A 16,044-nucleotide genomic window follows, 5' to 3' on the forward strand; every position below is an offset into this window, starting at 1 on the left:
ATGATGATGGGGTTCAATTATCGACGCACCCGGAGGCGAAGCAAGGACGACGACAGGAAAGGAAGAGACAAAAAAGAGAGAGGGGCGGATCAAAGCATCGCAGATGCCGGGTGAGATAGGTCGACGTACGCTGTTAGAGGCGCAGCGAGGGGCGCGGCAAGGATGTGGATGCGGATGCCGATGCCGATGCGGATGCGGATGCAGCGCGGTCAGGTCAAACGAGTGTGATCGGTGGAAAGACGATGAATGTTGAGTTGTTGAAGAGCACGCGCTGTTGGTACTGATAGTGGATCGAGATGCAGCAAGGTGGGACGAAATCGGATGCGACGTTCAACAGTCGAGCTAGGTCAAAGCAGGAAGGGCTTGTTGAGCACCTTGCAAAAGAAGAAAAGTCAAAGAGAGGAGCAAGTACGAGATGCGGATATGAGATGAAGAAGAAAGGATCACGAAAGAGAAAGGGAGATGATGATGATGATGATGATGATGATGGTGATGGTGATAGTGATAGTGATGGCGACGATGATCACGAACCGAGGCGTCTCAGAGCGCCCAAAACTCGATTCACGATTGGCGTACCGTGCCAGAAAAAGGCGAGGCGCGCACCAAAAGAAAATTATCGCACCAATTTGAGTATATTTTCAACACAGCAGCGCAGCAGCGGACAGACAGGATATAGTTAGGCCAGGCTTTTGTTTTTCGGTCGAGTTGATGCGTTGTTTCGAGGGTGTCTCTGTTTGACACCGACTCTGGATCATACACGATACAAAGCAGCCGAACTTGACCCACCGTGGTATCATCGTGAATCCGATCAGCGAATCCACCGACATTAGGCCAAATAAAGTCGCAACAGAGTCTACAGCATCCACGAGTTGCAATTTCATGCAGACCCACCAACGATGCAGTCGACTGTGATCAAGTGAAGCACAGAATAGCGAGATTGCAAGCCAAGCAACAGCTGCACTGTACTGTATACGTAGACACGAGATGAGGCCATTCATTCGTGATTGTGAAATGCCAGCTTGGTACTCGTGACTCATGGTGGGCGTCGATGGAAAGATTCCTTGCATGTTGAACAGGGGTCAAAGGTAAACACTCACACTCGCACCGCTGCTCTGTGCTCCGTGCTCCGTGCTCAGTGCTCAGTGCTCAGTGCTCGTGTTCGGTGCTCGTGCTCTGGTGCTTGCATCACAGACGCGGTCTCGGCTCAGAGAGGCGGCGCAGCCAGAGCTGCTGTGTTCAGCTTTGCCTCTTTGGTTTTCTACTGAAACCAACACGCGTGATAATATCGCATTTCTCTGGGATTTCGCGAGGTTCGATTCACGAATCACGAAGGGATCGACAGCGCAGCTGTTCAGGTCGCGCTTAGCTATCCGTGATTATTCTCGAATTGTGAATAACACGAGTAAAAACACGTGAAAATACGTTTGATCTTTGTTAGACCGTTTGAAAAAGCCGAATCTTTATGAAATTTTGTCGGTGCCGTGCGAAACGCTTACCGCGAATCGTGAATCACGAATCGATCACGACGCAATGAGTGTGTTGTGCAGTTGCGATCTTTCTCAAGACTCGAAAGAGAAAAATCACAAATCGTGAATCACGCGAATCACGAATGCAGCGTGTCTGGTTGGTGCGTCGGTCAGTTGGTCGATTTCGATTCGGAACCGATCGAGTAGAGTCTGAGAGCGAGGATTGCTAAGGAACGGTTCACGATTTACGATTACAGCTTGCAGCCCACGATATCGTCGTTGATCATTTGATCTTTATCCGCCCTTCGCTTTCATCCACCTAGCCTTCGGAACTGTACAAGCCGAAATGGTCGTCGCCACCTCCGCCAGCATGACTCTTCGACGCGCACCCACTCTGTCCACTCTGGCTGCCGCTTCTGCTGGTCGAGTGCGATCTCTTCACTCGACACGCATCCTTCGCGCCAATGCTTCTTCTTCCACGACTGCTGCCGACCAAGAGTATCCAAGCGAAAACTTTGGCGCTCCCATCTGGCGATACACCTTCTTGGGTGCCATCGCTGCATTTGGCATCTACCGCATCTCGACGCTCCACGCCGATCCGCACCCATCCAGAGCCTCTTCCTCGGGTCGTTCCGCACCAGGCAACGAGTCGGAAGACAACCTTCACGTTCAAGGCGAACAGCCTTGGCTCACCCGATACATTGAGCACTGGACCACCTCACCAAGCGTCTGGAAGGAGCGCAACGCCCGACATCTCGAGCTTGTCAAGGAAAAGGCCGAGGAGCGTCTCCTTTTCCTTTATGCCGAACGTCCACCCGTTCACCGATTGCGTTACACCCAGTGAGTAGCTACCTCATCCCACTGTCCATTCCCCTCCTGCATTGTGCTTGCACCAAACCTCTGATCCACTGACTTTGATCTCTGCACTGCTCGATTCTCTCTGTGCATTGTACCTTGCCAGGATCTTTGAACAAGCATCACCTCACGCCATCGCCCCCGGTTCGCAAGTCGACCTCTCCGAACTCAAGATTAAGCGAGCTTCTGAGTGATCTCTTTCCCACTTCCGACCTAGATTCTAGCAATGTATCATCGAATTTCCTAAACTATTCCGCACCCTGTGCTGTCGTTGATCTGCTCATGCTCCGGCTCATGGGCTCTTACCTGAGGCGATCATGCCAGCCCCTAGCTAGAAAGGAAAAGCTCATCCTTGTCCGCGCACTCGGGCAGCAAAGACGCACGAGGCGTGTCACAACTTTGCATCAGGTCCGTTGCTCAACTGTTGCGCAGCTTGACGAATCTTTCTGCACAGCTCTTCGGCTTCTTGATCATCTAGCTCTTCACGTCCGTGGCCGAGCCCCATCGTGGCGAGAGCATGGCTTGCCGCCGGCTTCTTGGTTTTTTCGTCTGCACTCGGTCGCGCGGCAGCGGGAACAATGTGGAAGTGAACCTGTCCGGTCGGCACAAACAAGCACGTTCAGCTGAGCAGCCAGTCGAGCCATCTGAGCGCACATATCAAACTTACATGAGGAACAAGCTGTGCGTAGATCTGGTTGGTGATCACCTGCAGTCTTTCGTCGTCCAGAGCTGTACCATTTGCCAGCAGCAGACAATGCGAGACCAAGCCGGTCAGTCCTCTCTTCGCGTGGCTTTCTGTTCGTACATGAAACTCGCCTTTCCCAACAGCTCTTGTGGTCTGCACAAGCGCATTCGACAACCAAGCAGCCGTTTGCTGATCCAAATGCGATACTTGTTCGACGTGCTTTTTCGGAACGACGAGTGTGTGTCCGCGTCTCAAGGGCAAGATGTCCAGAAAAGCTAGATTGTGCTCATCTTCATACACAATGTACGCAGCAGATTGACCAGCGATGATGCGGCAAAACGCGCAGTCGTCCGATAGCTCCTTGCTCGAATCGAAGCGGGCTAAAGTGTGCGAAGTCATCTTGATTGTGCACTGCCTGTCGAGCCAATCTTGAATACTCTGAAGGAGGACGAGGAGGCCAGGGTTGAGGCGAGGCGAAGCAAGGCAAGGCAAGGCGAGAGTCATGCATATCACGAGCTGCTCGCGCCTGTCGTGTGGGGAAAATCCCGGCTGTCGGTCACAGGCGCTTTGCTCATTCGTGATTCTGATTATTATTATTTTTACTTAAATTGGTTTTGAATTTGCGCATTCAGATTTGTGATTGTTCTGATTCACGATTCGCTCCACTCGTGACTTGAGCACAAACACGAACGAAAGGGTTAATCGTGAATATAATAACCTGGTGCCTGCTGCCTTTGCACGAGCCAAGTCACGAGTAACGAGTGTAGCTCTCTCAACTAGCATGTTTTCCTCCATCCAACACCATCGGGCATCTACTGCACTCGTACTTGACAATCCTCACCATGTCGTACGCAGGCACGACTCCGCTTTTTGCGCCCGGACCCAACCCACGAGCGCCAGCGCTCCCTTGGCGATCCGATGACTTTTTCGCTGTCGACGACCGTGTTCGCGGCGGTACAAGTCATTCACACACTGCCATCGTCCAATTTCCTCCTATCAGTAGGGGTGAACTTGTCTTTTCCGGCTTCCTCGACACCTTGACGCTCGGTGGTGCAGGATTCGCATCTCAGTCTTCGACTACTTGCTTTCCCGTCACGCTCAACAAGCAGGACTTTGTCGGTCTCCGGCTAGTGGTTCGTAAGAATCCAAATTGGCAAGAACCAACCCCTCCATACGGCGGAGCCAATCCGGGAGGAGGAAAAGCGCCGGTCACGTCGTTCGTGTTCGAAATCAAGACCGAGGAGCCCGAGAGGCGGCCGGATGGGAGAAGGCAAAGCGTCATTGTTTGGGAGTGGAGTTTTTCCATCCCACAACTTGACGGTCAAGAGGCGCATAGCTTGAATTTGATGCAGACCAACGACGACTTTTGGGTCTTTGACTCGACCTGGTCCGATTTCAAGCCCATGTATCGAGGCAGACCTGTCGATCCAGACAAGGCGGGCGAGTTCCGCCCCCAAGACACGCGCGAATGGAGCCTCATGGCACGTAGCAACTTCCAAGCCCAGTCCGGACCCTTTGTACTCCAGCTTCACAGCCTCAGCGCTCTGCCCTCGACAGATCAGTTCGCAGCCAACTTGCACGCTGACTCATCGTCGCCCGTCGAGGACATGCGAAATCACGCCGAGTCGTGGGTCGACAAAAAGCTCGACCATTCCTTTCGAGCTTCGTTTCGGTCCCACGTCTCCACACCTGTGACCGAAACGGCACCGACACCGTCATCACCGAGATCATGCGCAGCAGAGTACTATGGATTTGCGCTGTTCATCTTTTCCACGCTCCTATGGGTCATATGGATAGCTTGGGCTCTGACTCCAGATACAGTGCTGCACAGTATCGGGATCGGGTGGTATCCGAATCGCGAGTGGGCGTTCTTGTTGCCCGCGTGGTCGCTGTTTGCTGTGTTGGCAGTGTATGCGGTGTTCATCGGTTTGAACGCGAAAAGTACTCCCGAGCTGCGTGAGATCGTCAATGTCACAGGTTAGTACTACAATACAGTGAGCCAGAGGATGCATGCAAACATACGTGTGCTGACCCAACGCTTGTTCTTTGCGATACAGACTCGGCACAAAACGTTCTACCCATCTCGATGAGCGACGACAAACATCTTTTCGAAGATCAGCATGCACTTGCAAAGAGTTTGCACGATATCTATGACCTACCTCCCACCTACGTCTCTCGTCAGATGCATCTCTCTCAACCGTCCCCCTCTTTCGGCGTCCATCATCATTCGTGATTGTCACGCGTTAATAGTCCGTGTGTCACACACGAGTATTCTCGCTCAATGACCAAACTTGCGTACAATGACATGCTTCCATTTCGCGTGGTATCATGGTTCACTGTGTGGGCAACGGCGTATGTGATCAGCGGAAGAATGTCCTTGCCATCGGTCCAGATTTGACGAGCTTCATCGAGTGCCTTGGCTTGGCTTTGGACTTGTGCTTCTTCGTCACTGGCTTCTGCGGTTGGTGTTGCTGCTGTGATGCACGTTCGATGGACAAGCCAGGCAGCTCCGCGCTCTCACCATCTTCTTCATCGTAGAGCCAACCTCTGCGGAGAGAATCGTGTTCGTCCTCGTAGACCATCTCTCCTCCAGCACCAGTCACTGCCACCTGGGCATGTCGGTTTGACAAGAGCCCTTTTTTGGCACGAGGTGTGATAGATAGGGAAGCATCAACTGCGTTACGAGCAACACGTTGCGCATTCGAATAGCGCGATTTCGATCGTTGTTTGGGAGGAGCGACGAGAGGGGTTGAGTGGGTAAAAGCGGCCAAGTCCGGACGGTGAGGATTGAGCGCGGGGATATGCGATGTTTCGTCTGTAGCCGTCCAGTCAGTCATTCCGTATGGTGAGGGTGATGGGAGTGCTGCGTCAAGAAGCGGGAGGTTGGGTGTTTCGAGGCAAGAGCAATCGGCAATCAAGGACAAAGGTGGTGTAGAGGCTCGAACAAGTTCCGAGACTCTACGTGCTTTGATCCCGAGAGAAGAGGTGGTCAGACTTGGACGTCTCGCTCCTCCTGCAGCGTTGGCAGAGCTTGTAGTGGATGGTATGGCTGAGGTCGATTCGGTTCTCGCACCAGGCACGGCGCTTGTGATCAACGATGCTGGCTGCTGCCCCACACGAAGAGCTCCACTGTTGACCAGTGTGTGGCGCGGACGGCTACGTCGAACAGCTAAATCGTGATCCGGTGCCTCGCAAGCACTGGGCAATGGAAGCAGTGTATCGTCCTCGACCTCACCTTGATCCTCGCGTTGCTCCACTTTTTCGGGTTGTGCTTCAGCAGCATGGACCGAGAGGTTGCCGTAAGATCGTCGCTTCTTGGGCGACAATCCTGTGTCGATGGGCAGAGGTGGATGTGGCATAACGACGGCACCAGTTTCACACGTCTCTTTGACCGCCTTGACGTCTAGCTTTCTATCATCGCCCGCAATAGTCTTTTGCAAAGCAGCTTGCAACGGTTCTGCAGTGAATCGTGGGCCTTGCACCGTGAATGGCGTTTTGGCCGTTCCGTTCGCAAAAGCCGGCCTGACTGGCGTACCAACCAGGGTCGGCACAGGCTTGATCGCCTGTCCGGGCTGCTGCCCGAGCGATTCAGAAACTTGCCTCAACAGCCCGTCGTGGTCGCCTGCCCTCAACACCCTGGTTACCTCCGCTCTTGGCCTCTGGCTTAATGGCACATTTACCGCCTTGTAGCTACCTAGCTCCCTTTTCAGAATGCCGTTTTCCTCCTGCATGCGTTCCAGCTGCAACCTCAAATCGAGGTTCTCGTGTTTGACTTGATCCAGCTCGTGGCGTACGCGATCCATGTACATAATCTTCTGGTTGGGATTCTTGTGGCTGAGCAATTCCGAGTTGAGCGCTGACAGCGAAGCGACCTGCTCTTCGGCCAGTGCATTGCGTTGAACCAGATGCCTGGCTTGCTCGACGAGCTCGTTGTACAGCAGTTCGTAGTGCTCGGCGTGGTCCAGTAGCGATGCCATGCGATCGCGTTCGTCTCGTTCGGCTTTCTCAGCGATTCTTGCATTTTGCAACGAGGCCATGAGAGAGCGAGATGCTTCCGCTTGCGTCTCGGCTTCTTTGCGAGAGGCATCAGCTTGCTCGAGGGCTTCAGCAAGACGTTTGCGTAGAGGCTCAATTTCGGAGAGGTTTGATGAGAGGTTGTCGATCTCTCGCGTCTTGGCTGCTACCAAATTTTCGAGTGTCGCCACTTGGCTCCGCGTAGCAGCAAGCGCTTCCTCAGTAGCCTTGGTTTCGGTAGAGCAAGAAATGTATCTTGCATGTAGTTCCGCGGTTTCTTCTTGAAGAAGAGCGTTGCGTGCTAGCGCATCCTCGAGCTCAACTTGAGCAAGAGAGGCATATCCTGCATCAGTGTAGAGAGCTTCGGTCAGACCAGATAGATCGCACCAGCTCGAACTTGCGCCGACGCTGCTGCATGGCTGCTGTTCTTGCTGCTGCTCAATCAGTCGAGAAGCGAGCTGACGTTCGGCGGATAGCTCTGAAGTGATACTGGCAAGGTCCTCTTCGAGCGTCGAGACGAGCTGTTTGGCAGTATCTCGATCGTGCTGGACCTGCTTGACCACAGCTACGAGCTCGTGGATTTGGGCCGCGCGCTCTTCTGCCAGCGTCTCTAGCTGGATCCGTCCGAAAGCGTTGTGGTGCCACTTCGCTCTCAAGGCGTCTTTGTCGTAATTTGACTGCCATTGCAATGATTCAATGTGCTGGGAGACGGCTTTAGAGACCATGGAAAGATTGTGTGCGTGCTGCTGCTCGACATCTTCCGCCTCTTGCATGAGCTCGTCAATATGAGACTCGAGTTCAGAGCGTGCTGCTTCGGCCGCCGCTCGTTGTTCGTGTACAGTGTGGGCTACTTGTTCGTGCTTACTTTCGAGTTCGGCTTGCAGCTGCTCAATCTTTGCATTGAGTTCGACCTCGATCTTACGAGCATACTTCTGAGCATCAATGGCAATGATCTTTTCGGATTCTCTCTGCGCCTGTAGGTCGTCGATCAAGCGCTGCTTTTCTGTGAGAATGTCGTGCGACGCGGTCCCTTGAAGACGAAGCTGTTGCAGCTCCGCTTCTATCTCAGAGTACCTCGTCTGATATTCACGCGCTTTCGCTTTTTCATTGGCGACCGTATGTGCAGCTTCGGCGGTTTCATGCTTGCGTCGCTCTTCCTGCTTCTGCAGCTTTTCAGTTAGCTCGACAATTTCCTTTTGCCTTCTCGCTTTCGACTCTTCATGCACCTTGTTCAGCTCTCCTAGCCTAGCTTGAAGATCCGAAAGCTTGTTGCTCTTCTCCTTGAGTGCAGCGTGTGACTTTTCGCACTTGTCGAGGCTGTGTTTAAGCTTGGCTTCGCGCTGTGCCGCGAGTCGTAATTCAGTCTGAAGGTCACCGAGCTCGTTTTGGATGTTGATCTTTTCACGTTGTAGGTCGTGAATCTTGCATTCTGCCTTGGACAGTCGATCTTCCATCTTGAGCTGGGGTTTGACTCCGTGAGTGGGTGCAGTGGCGGTAGCGGTGGTGGGTACGACGTTGGACTTTGCGCTCGGTCCGAGCGGTCGACGCACGACGCTAACATGAGGAGGAGCTACCTGCGCTGCTACAGGTGCCGATTCAGTGAGATCTCTGCGCGACATGGTAGAAGGACGGTCCGGGTAGACACCCTGCTTCCAGTGTGGTTGTGGCTCGGTAGGATCGTATGCGTTGGGTCCAGGCGTGGTGGATGGTGGAGGTGGTCGGAATCGAGGCGCTTTAGAGAACATACTGAGACAGAGTGTGTTGTACAGTTCGCCAGAGCCGAACAACACTAGCGTAAGCCTGATGAGACTTCGGCTTCGGTGGATAGAAGGGTGGAGTGCTCCGTCGACAGCCACGAGCGTCGTACAGTAGATGCTGCGAGGAATGCGTAGACTGCTGCCTCAAAAAGGAATAAATAAATACACCCTCAATGTCCAATTGCGCAGTCTCGCAACCAACACTTGGGCACGCGTAATTCAGGCACGTGATTTGCACCGATCTAACAAGCGTAAATTTGCACCGAATCGTGAATCGTGAATCGTGAATATCGTGAATTACGCCTGCGCCTTGACCACAAATCGTGAATCGTTCGTGATATTGCTCATGATTGCTCATGTCCGGACTGCGCACATTCTCGGTGCCACCACCATCCCTTTTCCATCATCAACGCCGTTTTTTCACGATAAAAGAAGAAGCAGAAGTCAGTTCAGCGTGGTCGTACAGAGTAGAGCCATATCGCAGTCGTCGTAAAGGAGCAGCTTTTAGCGCTGGGTGTCTTTGCTTCGCTGCAGCTGCAAGCCATGGCCAACCCTTTGCCTGACCCCACGCTGCAAGAGCCGGCCGCATCAAATACAGCTTCTCTGCCTCCGATACCACCGTCCAAGACAAACGAACTATCACATGATGTTGCTCTTCAAATTGACCATATTTTGTCACCAGCCAAGCAGCAGTTGCCCAACGGCGATCCAATCCACCTGCCGTCATACAGCCTAGCCGATCGCTCTTCGCTCGAATCGCAACTGGACCAACTTCTCAGCTCGACAACAACGCAGGATGAACAGATCAGCCTTGGCTCGATCGATCGTGTACAGGCCATTCTTCGGCTCCAGATCCGAGCTTGTCGAGAGCAGATCACCCAGCTCACCGCCGAGCTCGAAGCAGAGATCGACACCAATCGCATGACGCAAGTGCAGCAGGCGATTGCAGCGCTACTCGAGCAGCTCCTTTTGATCCGCGAGAAAGCACGCGAGTCTGAAAATGTCGTCAAGGAGATTACTCGCGACATTCGAAGCCTCGATATCGCCAAACGCAACGTGGTTTTCAGCATGACCGCGCTCAAACGACTTCAGATGCTCGTCAACGGCGTCGATCAACTCCAGCGCCTCGCCGAGACCAAACGCTACAGAGAAGCTGCCTCGGCGCTACAGGCTGTAAGGTCGCTTCTCGATTTTTTCCAGTCCTATCGTGGCGTCGAGCGCATCGCCTCTGCATGGAAGCAAGTCAACGAGCTGCAAAACAGTCTGCGCGCCACCATAATGAAGGACTACGAAAACTTCTTTTTGCACGATCCCAATCGTGCAGTGCGCTCCACGAATTTGCCTGAATCCGCCCTTGTCATCGATGCTATCGGAGTCGAAGCAAAAACTGCGCTCATCGACTGGTATTGCTCGCTACAGCTTCGCGAGTATCGCCGCATTTTCAGAGCTACCGACGAGGCGGGCCAGCTCGATAATGTCTCGAGACGATTTGCGTGGTTCAGAAGAATTTTAAAGATTCACGAGGAGGAACATGCGGCTGCCTTTCCCGACCACTGGAAGGCCGAACGATGGCTCATTCGTCGTTTCGCCGATGTCACCAAGGAAGATCTACGCAGTGTTCTCATCCGTGAGCAGTCGAGACTCAACGTGTCGACTCTCATGGAGGCGCTCAATTCAACGCTTGAATTCGAAGCTGCCATGAGTCGTCGTTACAATACGTCCTTTGAGGAGCTCATTACACCACCTACGTCTACCACGAATGCTACAACGCAGTCACAGCAGCAGCAAACACAGACGCTCTCGGACGTGTTTGACCCCTATCTCGGCATCTTTGTCGAGGCGCAGGATCGAGCGCTTGGAGAAATGTTTGTTCAGTATCGACGTCAAGGCGCACGCATCTCGTACGATGGAGAGCAGCAGGCGAATGGAGGACTCGGAAGGGACGGCGTATTCGAGCCTGCCAGCGGCGTCGATGGTGCGGCGTCCAACTCGAGTGGAGGAGGTACCACAGTTCTTCCTTCGTCGACCGAATTGTTCTATTTTTATCGCCAGACGCTGGAGCAGTGCGCACGATTGTCGAATCGCGAACCGTTGCGCGACCTGTACGAAGTGTACCGCAGATGGCTTCGCGTGTACGCCGAAGACGTGCTGCGATTTTCGCTCGTCCGTCCCGAACCCGCCCGTCGTTCGATCGATGTTCGTCCGAACATTGCCGAGATCCAGAAATGGTGCCTGGTGCTCAACACGGCCGATTACTGCGCTAGCACCTCGAGCCAGCTCGAAGAGAAGCTTCGTGAAAAGATCCACGCTGATTTCAAAGAGAGCGTTAGCCTTGACGAGGAACGTGATATCTTCAGCACGCTCGTTTCATATGCTGTTCAGACACTGGCGAGGGAGTTCGAGCTGTGTTCCGAGCCGATTTGGAACTCGATGCTGCGCCCCGCTGTTGCGTGGAGCCAGCTGCAGCCTCGGTCTAATGCTTTGGGAGGCGGCAGCAAGTCGCAGTACGTGGTGGACATGGCGAGCCTGTTGGAACAGATTGGGGTAGTGGTGAGGCAAGATGTGGAGAACAAAAGGTACGTTCGAAGTTGGTGTGATAAGGTGGTTAGCGTGTTGACGACGCGCTTCTTGCACGCGTTGGTGCGATTGCGGCCGTTGACGCAGGCGATGGTTGAGCAGCTGATGGTGGATGCGGCAGAATTGAAGAAGAGCATGGTGGAGCTACCGCGATATGCGGTAGACGATCTGGGCGTGGGTGTGGATGGCAGTGCCAGTGCTACAGAAGCGAGTTTGTCGCCTTGGACGCCGGCTCCATCGGCAGAGCAGACGGCGCTGTCTACACAGGCGGCTTCGTACGTCCGTTATGTTTGCCGACTTACGGAGCGTATCGATATGTTACTGCGTGTGGTGCTTGCGCCGGTCGAGGTGGATCGTTCCACCACATCGAAAGGCTTGGACAACGATGGCACGCGGACCAAATTAGATCTGATCGAATGCTACGTGAAGCTGGTCGGCGATCGATCGTTTTCCAACTTTCAAAAAGTGCTCGATCTCAAGGGCGTACGCAAGGTGGACCAGAACAGCCTGCTCGATCGATTCCTCCAAGTGACGGCTTCTATGGACGAGGCAACGTCGGATGCTGCAACGGCGCAGCTGAAGGACCAGAGCTTCCTTACGCAGCTCGATATGGATCCTCCTTCTCATCCGGTCTTGTCTTCGCCGTTGAGCGCATCAACGCCCTCGTTTTTGGATAACAGTGCGAGGAGGGATAGCGGCATGGTCAGGTCCGCCAGTCTGTTCGCTCCGGAGAGCGCAAAGAGTCCGACGCTCGCGAATCCGCCCACTTTCGACGCACACGCTCAGGGCGCCGGAAGAGCGTTTAGCGATCTCAGGAAGTTTGGTAACTTCTTCGGCGCGTTGGCGAGGAAGGATGGTAGCAAGCAGTGAGCTCGTTGGCAGACATCAATTCATGATTCAGGTCGCGCTAAAGATCACGGAGATGTGTCAAGCAGCAGCGTTGGTGTGAATGCGCGTGTGAGCGAAGGATATGGTGCAATCGTGAATACAGTTGAATCGTGAATGAGTGGCATGGGTAGGTAGTGTTTCGCGTGTTTACCTGCTTGCACCACGCGGGCCATGACCACCACGTCCACGGCGTGCTGCGCCGCGTTTTGCTCTGCGATTGGTATCGGACTTGCTGGGTCGGGCGTTCTTCTCTCTTCTCTTCTCCTTGAGCTCTCTGTCCTTTTGGATTTGTCTGGCGCTTTTCACTTCGTCTTTGGCAGCTTGGCGTTTCGGCTGGCCCGGTCGACGGTTGCCGAATACGCCGGCTGTCTTGGGTGCACTGAGCTTGGTATGTCTGAAGCGTTTGAGACCCATAACGCTCGTTTCTGGAGGCGAGCGCTCGTGGACGCGGTGGTTGTTGGACTCGATTTCGCCCGTCTTGGGCATGTCGATGCGCTTTTCGCGCTTCCAATCCTCATACCGACCGGAGCGGAACGAGGCGGGCAGACGAACACCGGACTCGGTGCGGATCATCTTTTTGTTGTCCGCACCCACAGTGGCTTGGATAAAGTTTTTCTTTTTGGAATCCCATCGTGTCACGTTGGGTCGTTGAGATTGCGTGCCCAGCGTCGCGTCGTCGCCGGCGAGGTCGAATGACACCGCAGACGCCTGCTGGATGAACGAGTCCGTGTGACTACGTGCGTTGTTGAGCGAATAGCCGCGTTCAGATGTAGACCCTTGCTGCTCGTACGAGAGGTAGAAGTTCGGATCGCGGTACGACGTCGGTGCGGCTTTCTTGGTGCGCGCGCGCTTCGTGTGTCGCGCAGACGCAGCGTCTCGGTCCGACTCAGAAGCGTCCGTTTCCGAATCAGTCAATGCTTCACGTTGGACTTGTGCTTTTGAAGGCTTGGTCGTGTCAAATGCAGCAAGGATATCCGCTTCATCTGCTTGCTCCATATCCACCATCGCATCCCCCACCACAGCTTCGTCGTTATCCGCCTTGCCAGCAGTTGCCTTTTTCTTACCCTTGTTACGCGCAGCAACTTTGGGCTTGGTCACCTCCTCATCATCTTCCATCGCATCACCTCCACCCTCGATCGCCCTTTTCCTCGCCTCCAACGCTTCTGCCCTCTTGGTTTTGACCTGCATCGTCTGCCTTCTGCTCCTCATCAACGCTCCCAACGGCGTGGCATCCCCCCTGATCCCAATTTCAAACACCGTCTCTTGCGGTCGGAACGCATTGACCTTGGCCAACAGCGCCGCCCTCTTGGCCGCCTCGTCCGCCTCCTTGAGCGCGTTGTCCGTGCCACGCTTCACCTTGTCGTCCATTCGGTCGCTGCCAAGCGCGCTCGTCACAGCGTCGGCCTTGTTTGCTCGGTTCAACCCATACACCTCGGGGCGCTTCACAACATCGTGCACCGCCATCTCTTCCAGGGGCGAGCCCGCCAACGTCCACTCGGGTACTTGGCCTTCTCTGCCGGACGCGGTGCGAATGTTGATCTGTTCGATGCTTCCTAGCTTGACCATCTCTTTGGCGCGTCGGTGCGATTCCTGCGATGCTTTGGCGATCGACTTTTCGTACTTTTGCTGTGCTCGATCGGCTACTGCGCGCAGAGCGGGGAAGTCGTGCGCGGTGGACGACGAGGTGTTTGTGAGAGAGGAAGAGATGAATTCGGTTTCGAGGTCCAACGCTTCGCGCGGCAAGGTTCCGAGGATGAGGCTGTCGTGTAGACCGAGCGCGTCGGCCGACGCAACGTCTCTGCCGTTGGCAAGAGCAGCGATGGCGGTATGTGAGGACACGAGAGGGCGAGCGAGAAACAGCTGCAAATCGCACAGGTATGGAAGCTCGGCATTTGTGCACATGCTCCACGCCCAACCGTTTCGGCCGGCACGTGCAGTACGTCCAACTCGATGAACAAACGTTCGCGGCTGCGGCGGAAAGTCGAAGTTGACAACGTGCTCGAGAACAGGCAGATCGATACCACGCGCAGCAACGTCGGTGACGATCAGCAGGCTGTTCTGCCCGCGTCGGAAGCGAGACATTTGGATACCGCGTGTCGCTTGGTCGAGCGACGAGTAGATGTGCGAGCACGCATAGCCAGTGGTGGTCAGAAGCAACAGCAGATACTCTACGTGATGCTTGGTGGCGCAAAAAATGATGGTTTGGTGCGGGAGCAGTTCCAGTGCTCCTCCTGGTCCTCCACGTTTGCGTTTGTTGCCGAGATGCTTGTCCTTGGTCTTGCCTTTGAACTCGGCCCTCCTGTTGCCGTAGCCGCGTGATCGCTGACCGTCGGCTTGGTTGTCACTCGCGTCTTCATTGAATTGCGCTTCTTCATCCAGGTCCCGTGCAGCCTGCTCGCCAAGCGGAACACCAATCACGTCTCGCAGCAGAACCAAGAGCGCAGCTTCCTTCTCGGACGGCTTGACGCTAAAGAACGCCATGCGCAGGTCCGCGCTGATCTTGCTATCGGCGTCCAGACGCACGAGTTTTGGGTTGGCCTGCAATCCGGCCTTGGTGAACTCGACGAGCTTCTTGGGCAGCGTAGCGCTGAACAGCAAAGTCTGTCGTGTTGGTGGCAGACGCAGGAGCATCTCCTCGAGCTGTTCTGCGAAACCCATTTCAAAAAGTCGGTCTGCTTCGTCAAAGACAACGTATTCGACCGACTTGAGGTCCAGGTTCATCTCGACGGTGAGATGGAGCATTCGGCCCGGTGTGGCGATGACGACATCCGGATTGTTGGACATGATGCCGAATTGTTCGTCGAGCGACTCTCCGCCTACAATTATTGCCCAGCGGATAGCTTCTCCGCGGCTATCCTGGCCCTCGCCTGCGTCAGCCTTCCATCCTCGCGCAATTTCCTTTCCCACCCTGAGGATCTGTACCGCCAGTTCGCGCGAGGGACAAAGGATAAGACTCTTAATGCCAAACGTAGGCGAATGACGACCATTGAGACGGTTGATAAGCGGAATGAGATACGCGAGCGTCTTTCCTGAACCGGTACGAGCCATACCGACAACGTCTCTGGGGGGTTGCGACATGATAGCCGGAATAGCCTGGCGTTGAATGGGTGTAGGCGTGGTGAAGCCGCGAATGAGAAGCGATCGAAGTAAAGACGGATGCAGGCCCATGCTCTGGAAGGATCCACCGCCGGTAACGACACCTGAGCCGAGCTTGTTCTTGCCTTTGTTCTTGCCAGAAAGTGCCTTCTTTGCGACCTCTAGACCTGCTTTGATGTTGGCATGCTGCATGACAGATGCGATGAATCGAGCGTCATCGTCGTCATCATCCTTGGCGGATACGCGAGACGCATATGCCTTCTGCGAGGCTTGCTGTGACGAGGACAGCATGCCAACAGCGGCTGGTTCGGCAGCACTGGCCAGCAGCGAGGAGGCAATATCGAAGTCGTCATTGCCGTCATCATCGCTGCCCTTTGTGGATCTCCTGGCTCGCTTCTGTGGTTTGCTCGATGAAGCTGTGGCGTCGTTTCGGTTCGGCTTGGACGTGGCTGAGATGGTACGAGCAGCAAAGTTGTCTTCGCCATCCGACGCAAGGAAATCGATGGTCTTGGCCATCTTCAATATCTATGACTCTGCTGCTGGTGATGTGTATGTGTTTCTGTTGCACCGTCAGTGAATCGGCGGTCAAGGAATAGGACGTTGGTGGTTGGCAAGAGCAACTACGCTTCGAGTTTCGTTTGAGAACAGCAAATTCTTGGATTATGTCCAAAAATTTTGGAAGGAAAAAAAAAAAAAAAAAAAAAAA

The 16,044-nt window shown here is 54.3% G+C and overlaps 6 protein-coding genes across 6 annotated transcripts; 3 read left to right on the top strand and 3 right to left on the bottom strand.

The window, feature by feature from the left end:
- Positions 1-1,812: 1,812 nt before the first annotated feature.
- On the top strand, positions 1,813-2,515 carry UMAG_15018 (uncharacterized protein; the record flags this gene model as incomplete). The annotated part of the gene is made up of 2 exons (XM_011390116.1): positions 1,813-2,306; positions 2,428-2,515. The coding sequence occupies 2 exons, from the start codon at positions 1,813-1,815 to the stop codon at positions 2,513-2,515; spliced, it is 582 nt and encodes a 193-aa protein (XP_011388418.1).
- A 197-nt stretch (positions 2,516-2,712) lies between these two features.
- UMAG_11567 (uncharacterized protein) lies at positions 2,713-3,405 on the bottom strand (the record flags this gene model as incomplete). Its single annotated transcript, XM_011390086.1, has 3 exons — positions 2,713-2,913; positions 2,989-3,050; positions 3,138-3,405. 3 exons carry the CDS (start codon positions 3,403-3,405, stop codon positions 2,713-2,715), a joined length of 531 nt encoding a protein of 176 aa, XP_011388388.1.
- A 443-nt stretch (positions 3,406-3,848) lies between these two features.
- UMAG_05197 (uncharacterized protein) lies at positions 3,849-5,239 on the top strand (the record flags this gene model as incomplete). Its single annotated transcript, XM_011389937.1, has 2 exons — positions 3,849-4,983; positions 5,064-5,239. 2 exons carry the CDS (start codon positions 3,849-3,851, stop codon positions 5,237-5,239), a joined length of 1,311 nt encoding a protein of 436 aa, XP_011388239.1.
- A 127-nt stretch (positions 5,240-5,366) lies between these two features.
- On the bottom strand, positions 5,367-8,639 carry UMAG_05198 (uncharacterized protein; the record flags this gene model as incomplete). Its single annotated transcript, XM_011389938.1, has 1 exon — positions 5,367-8,639. One exon carries the CDS (start codon positions 8,637-8,639, stop codon positions 5,367-5,369), a length of 3,273 nt encoding a protein of 1,090 aa, XP_011388240.1.
- Positions 8,640-9,320: 681 nt separating this feature from the next.
- On the top strand, positions 9,321-12,224 carry UMAG_05199 (uncharacterized protein; the record flags this gene model as incomplete). The annotated part of the gene is made up of 1 exon (XM_011389939.1): positions 9,321-12,224. One exon carries the CDS (start codon positions 9,321-9,323, stop codon positions 12,222-12,224), a length of 2,904 nt encoding a protein of 967 aa, XP_011388241.1.
- Positions 12,225-12,389: 165 nt separating this feature from the next.
- On the bottom strand, positions 12,390-15,854 carry UMAG_05200 (uncharacterized protein; the record flags this gene model as incomplete). The annotated part of the gene is made up of 1 exon (XM_011389940.1): positions 12,390-15,854. One exon carries the CDS (start codon positions 15,852-15,854, stop codon positions 12,390-12,392), a length of 3,465 nt encoding a protein of 1,154 aa, XP_011388242.1.
- Positions 15,855-16,044: the final 190 nt, after the last annotated feature.

The sequence above is a fragment of the Mycosarcoma maydis genome, chromosome 4 (genome assembly GCF_000328475.2).
Source record: "Mycosarcoma maydis chromosome 4, whole genome shotgun sequence".
NCBI classification, from domain to species: Eukaryota; Fungi; Basidiomycota; class Ustilaginomycetes; order Ustilaginales; genus Mycosarcoma; species Mycosarcoma maydis.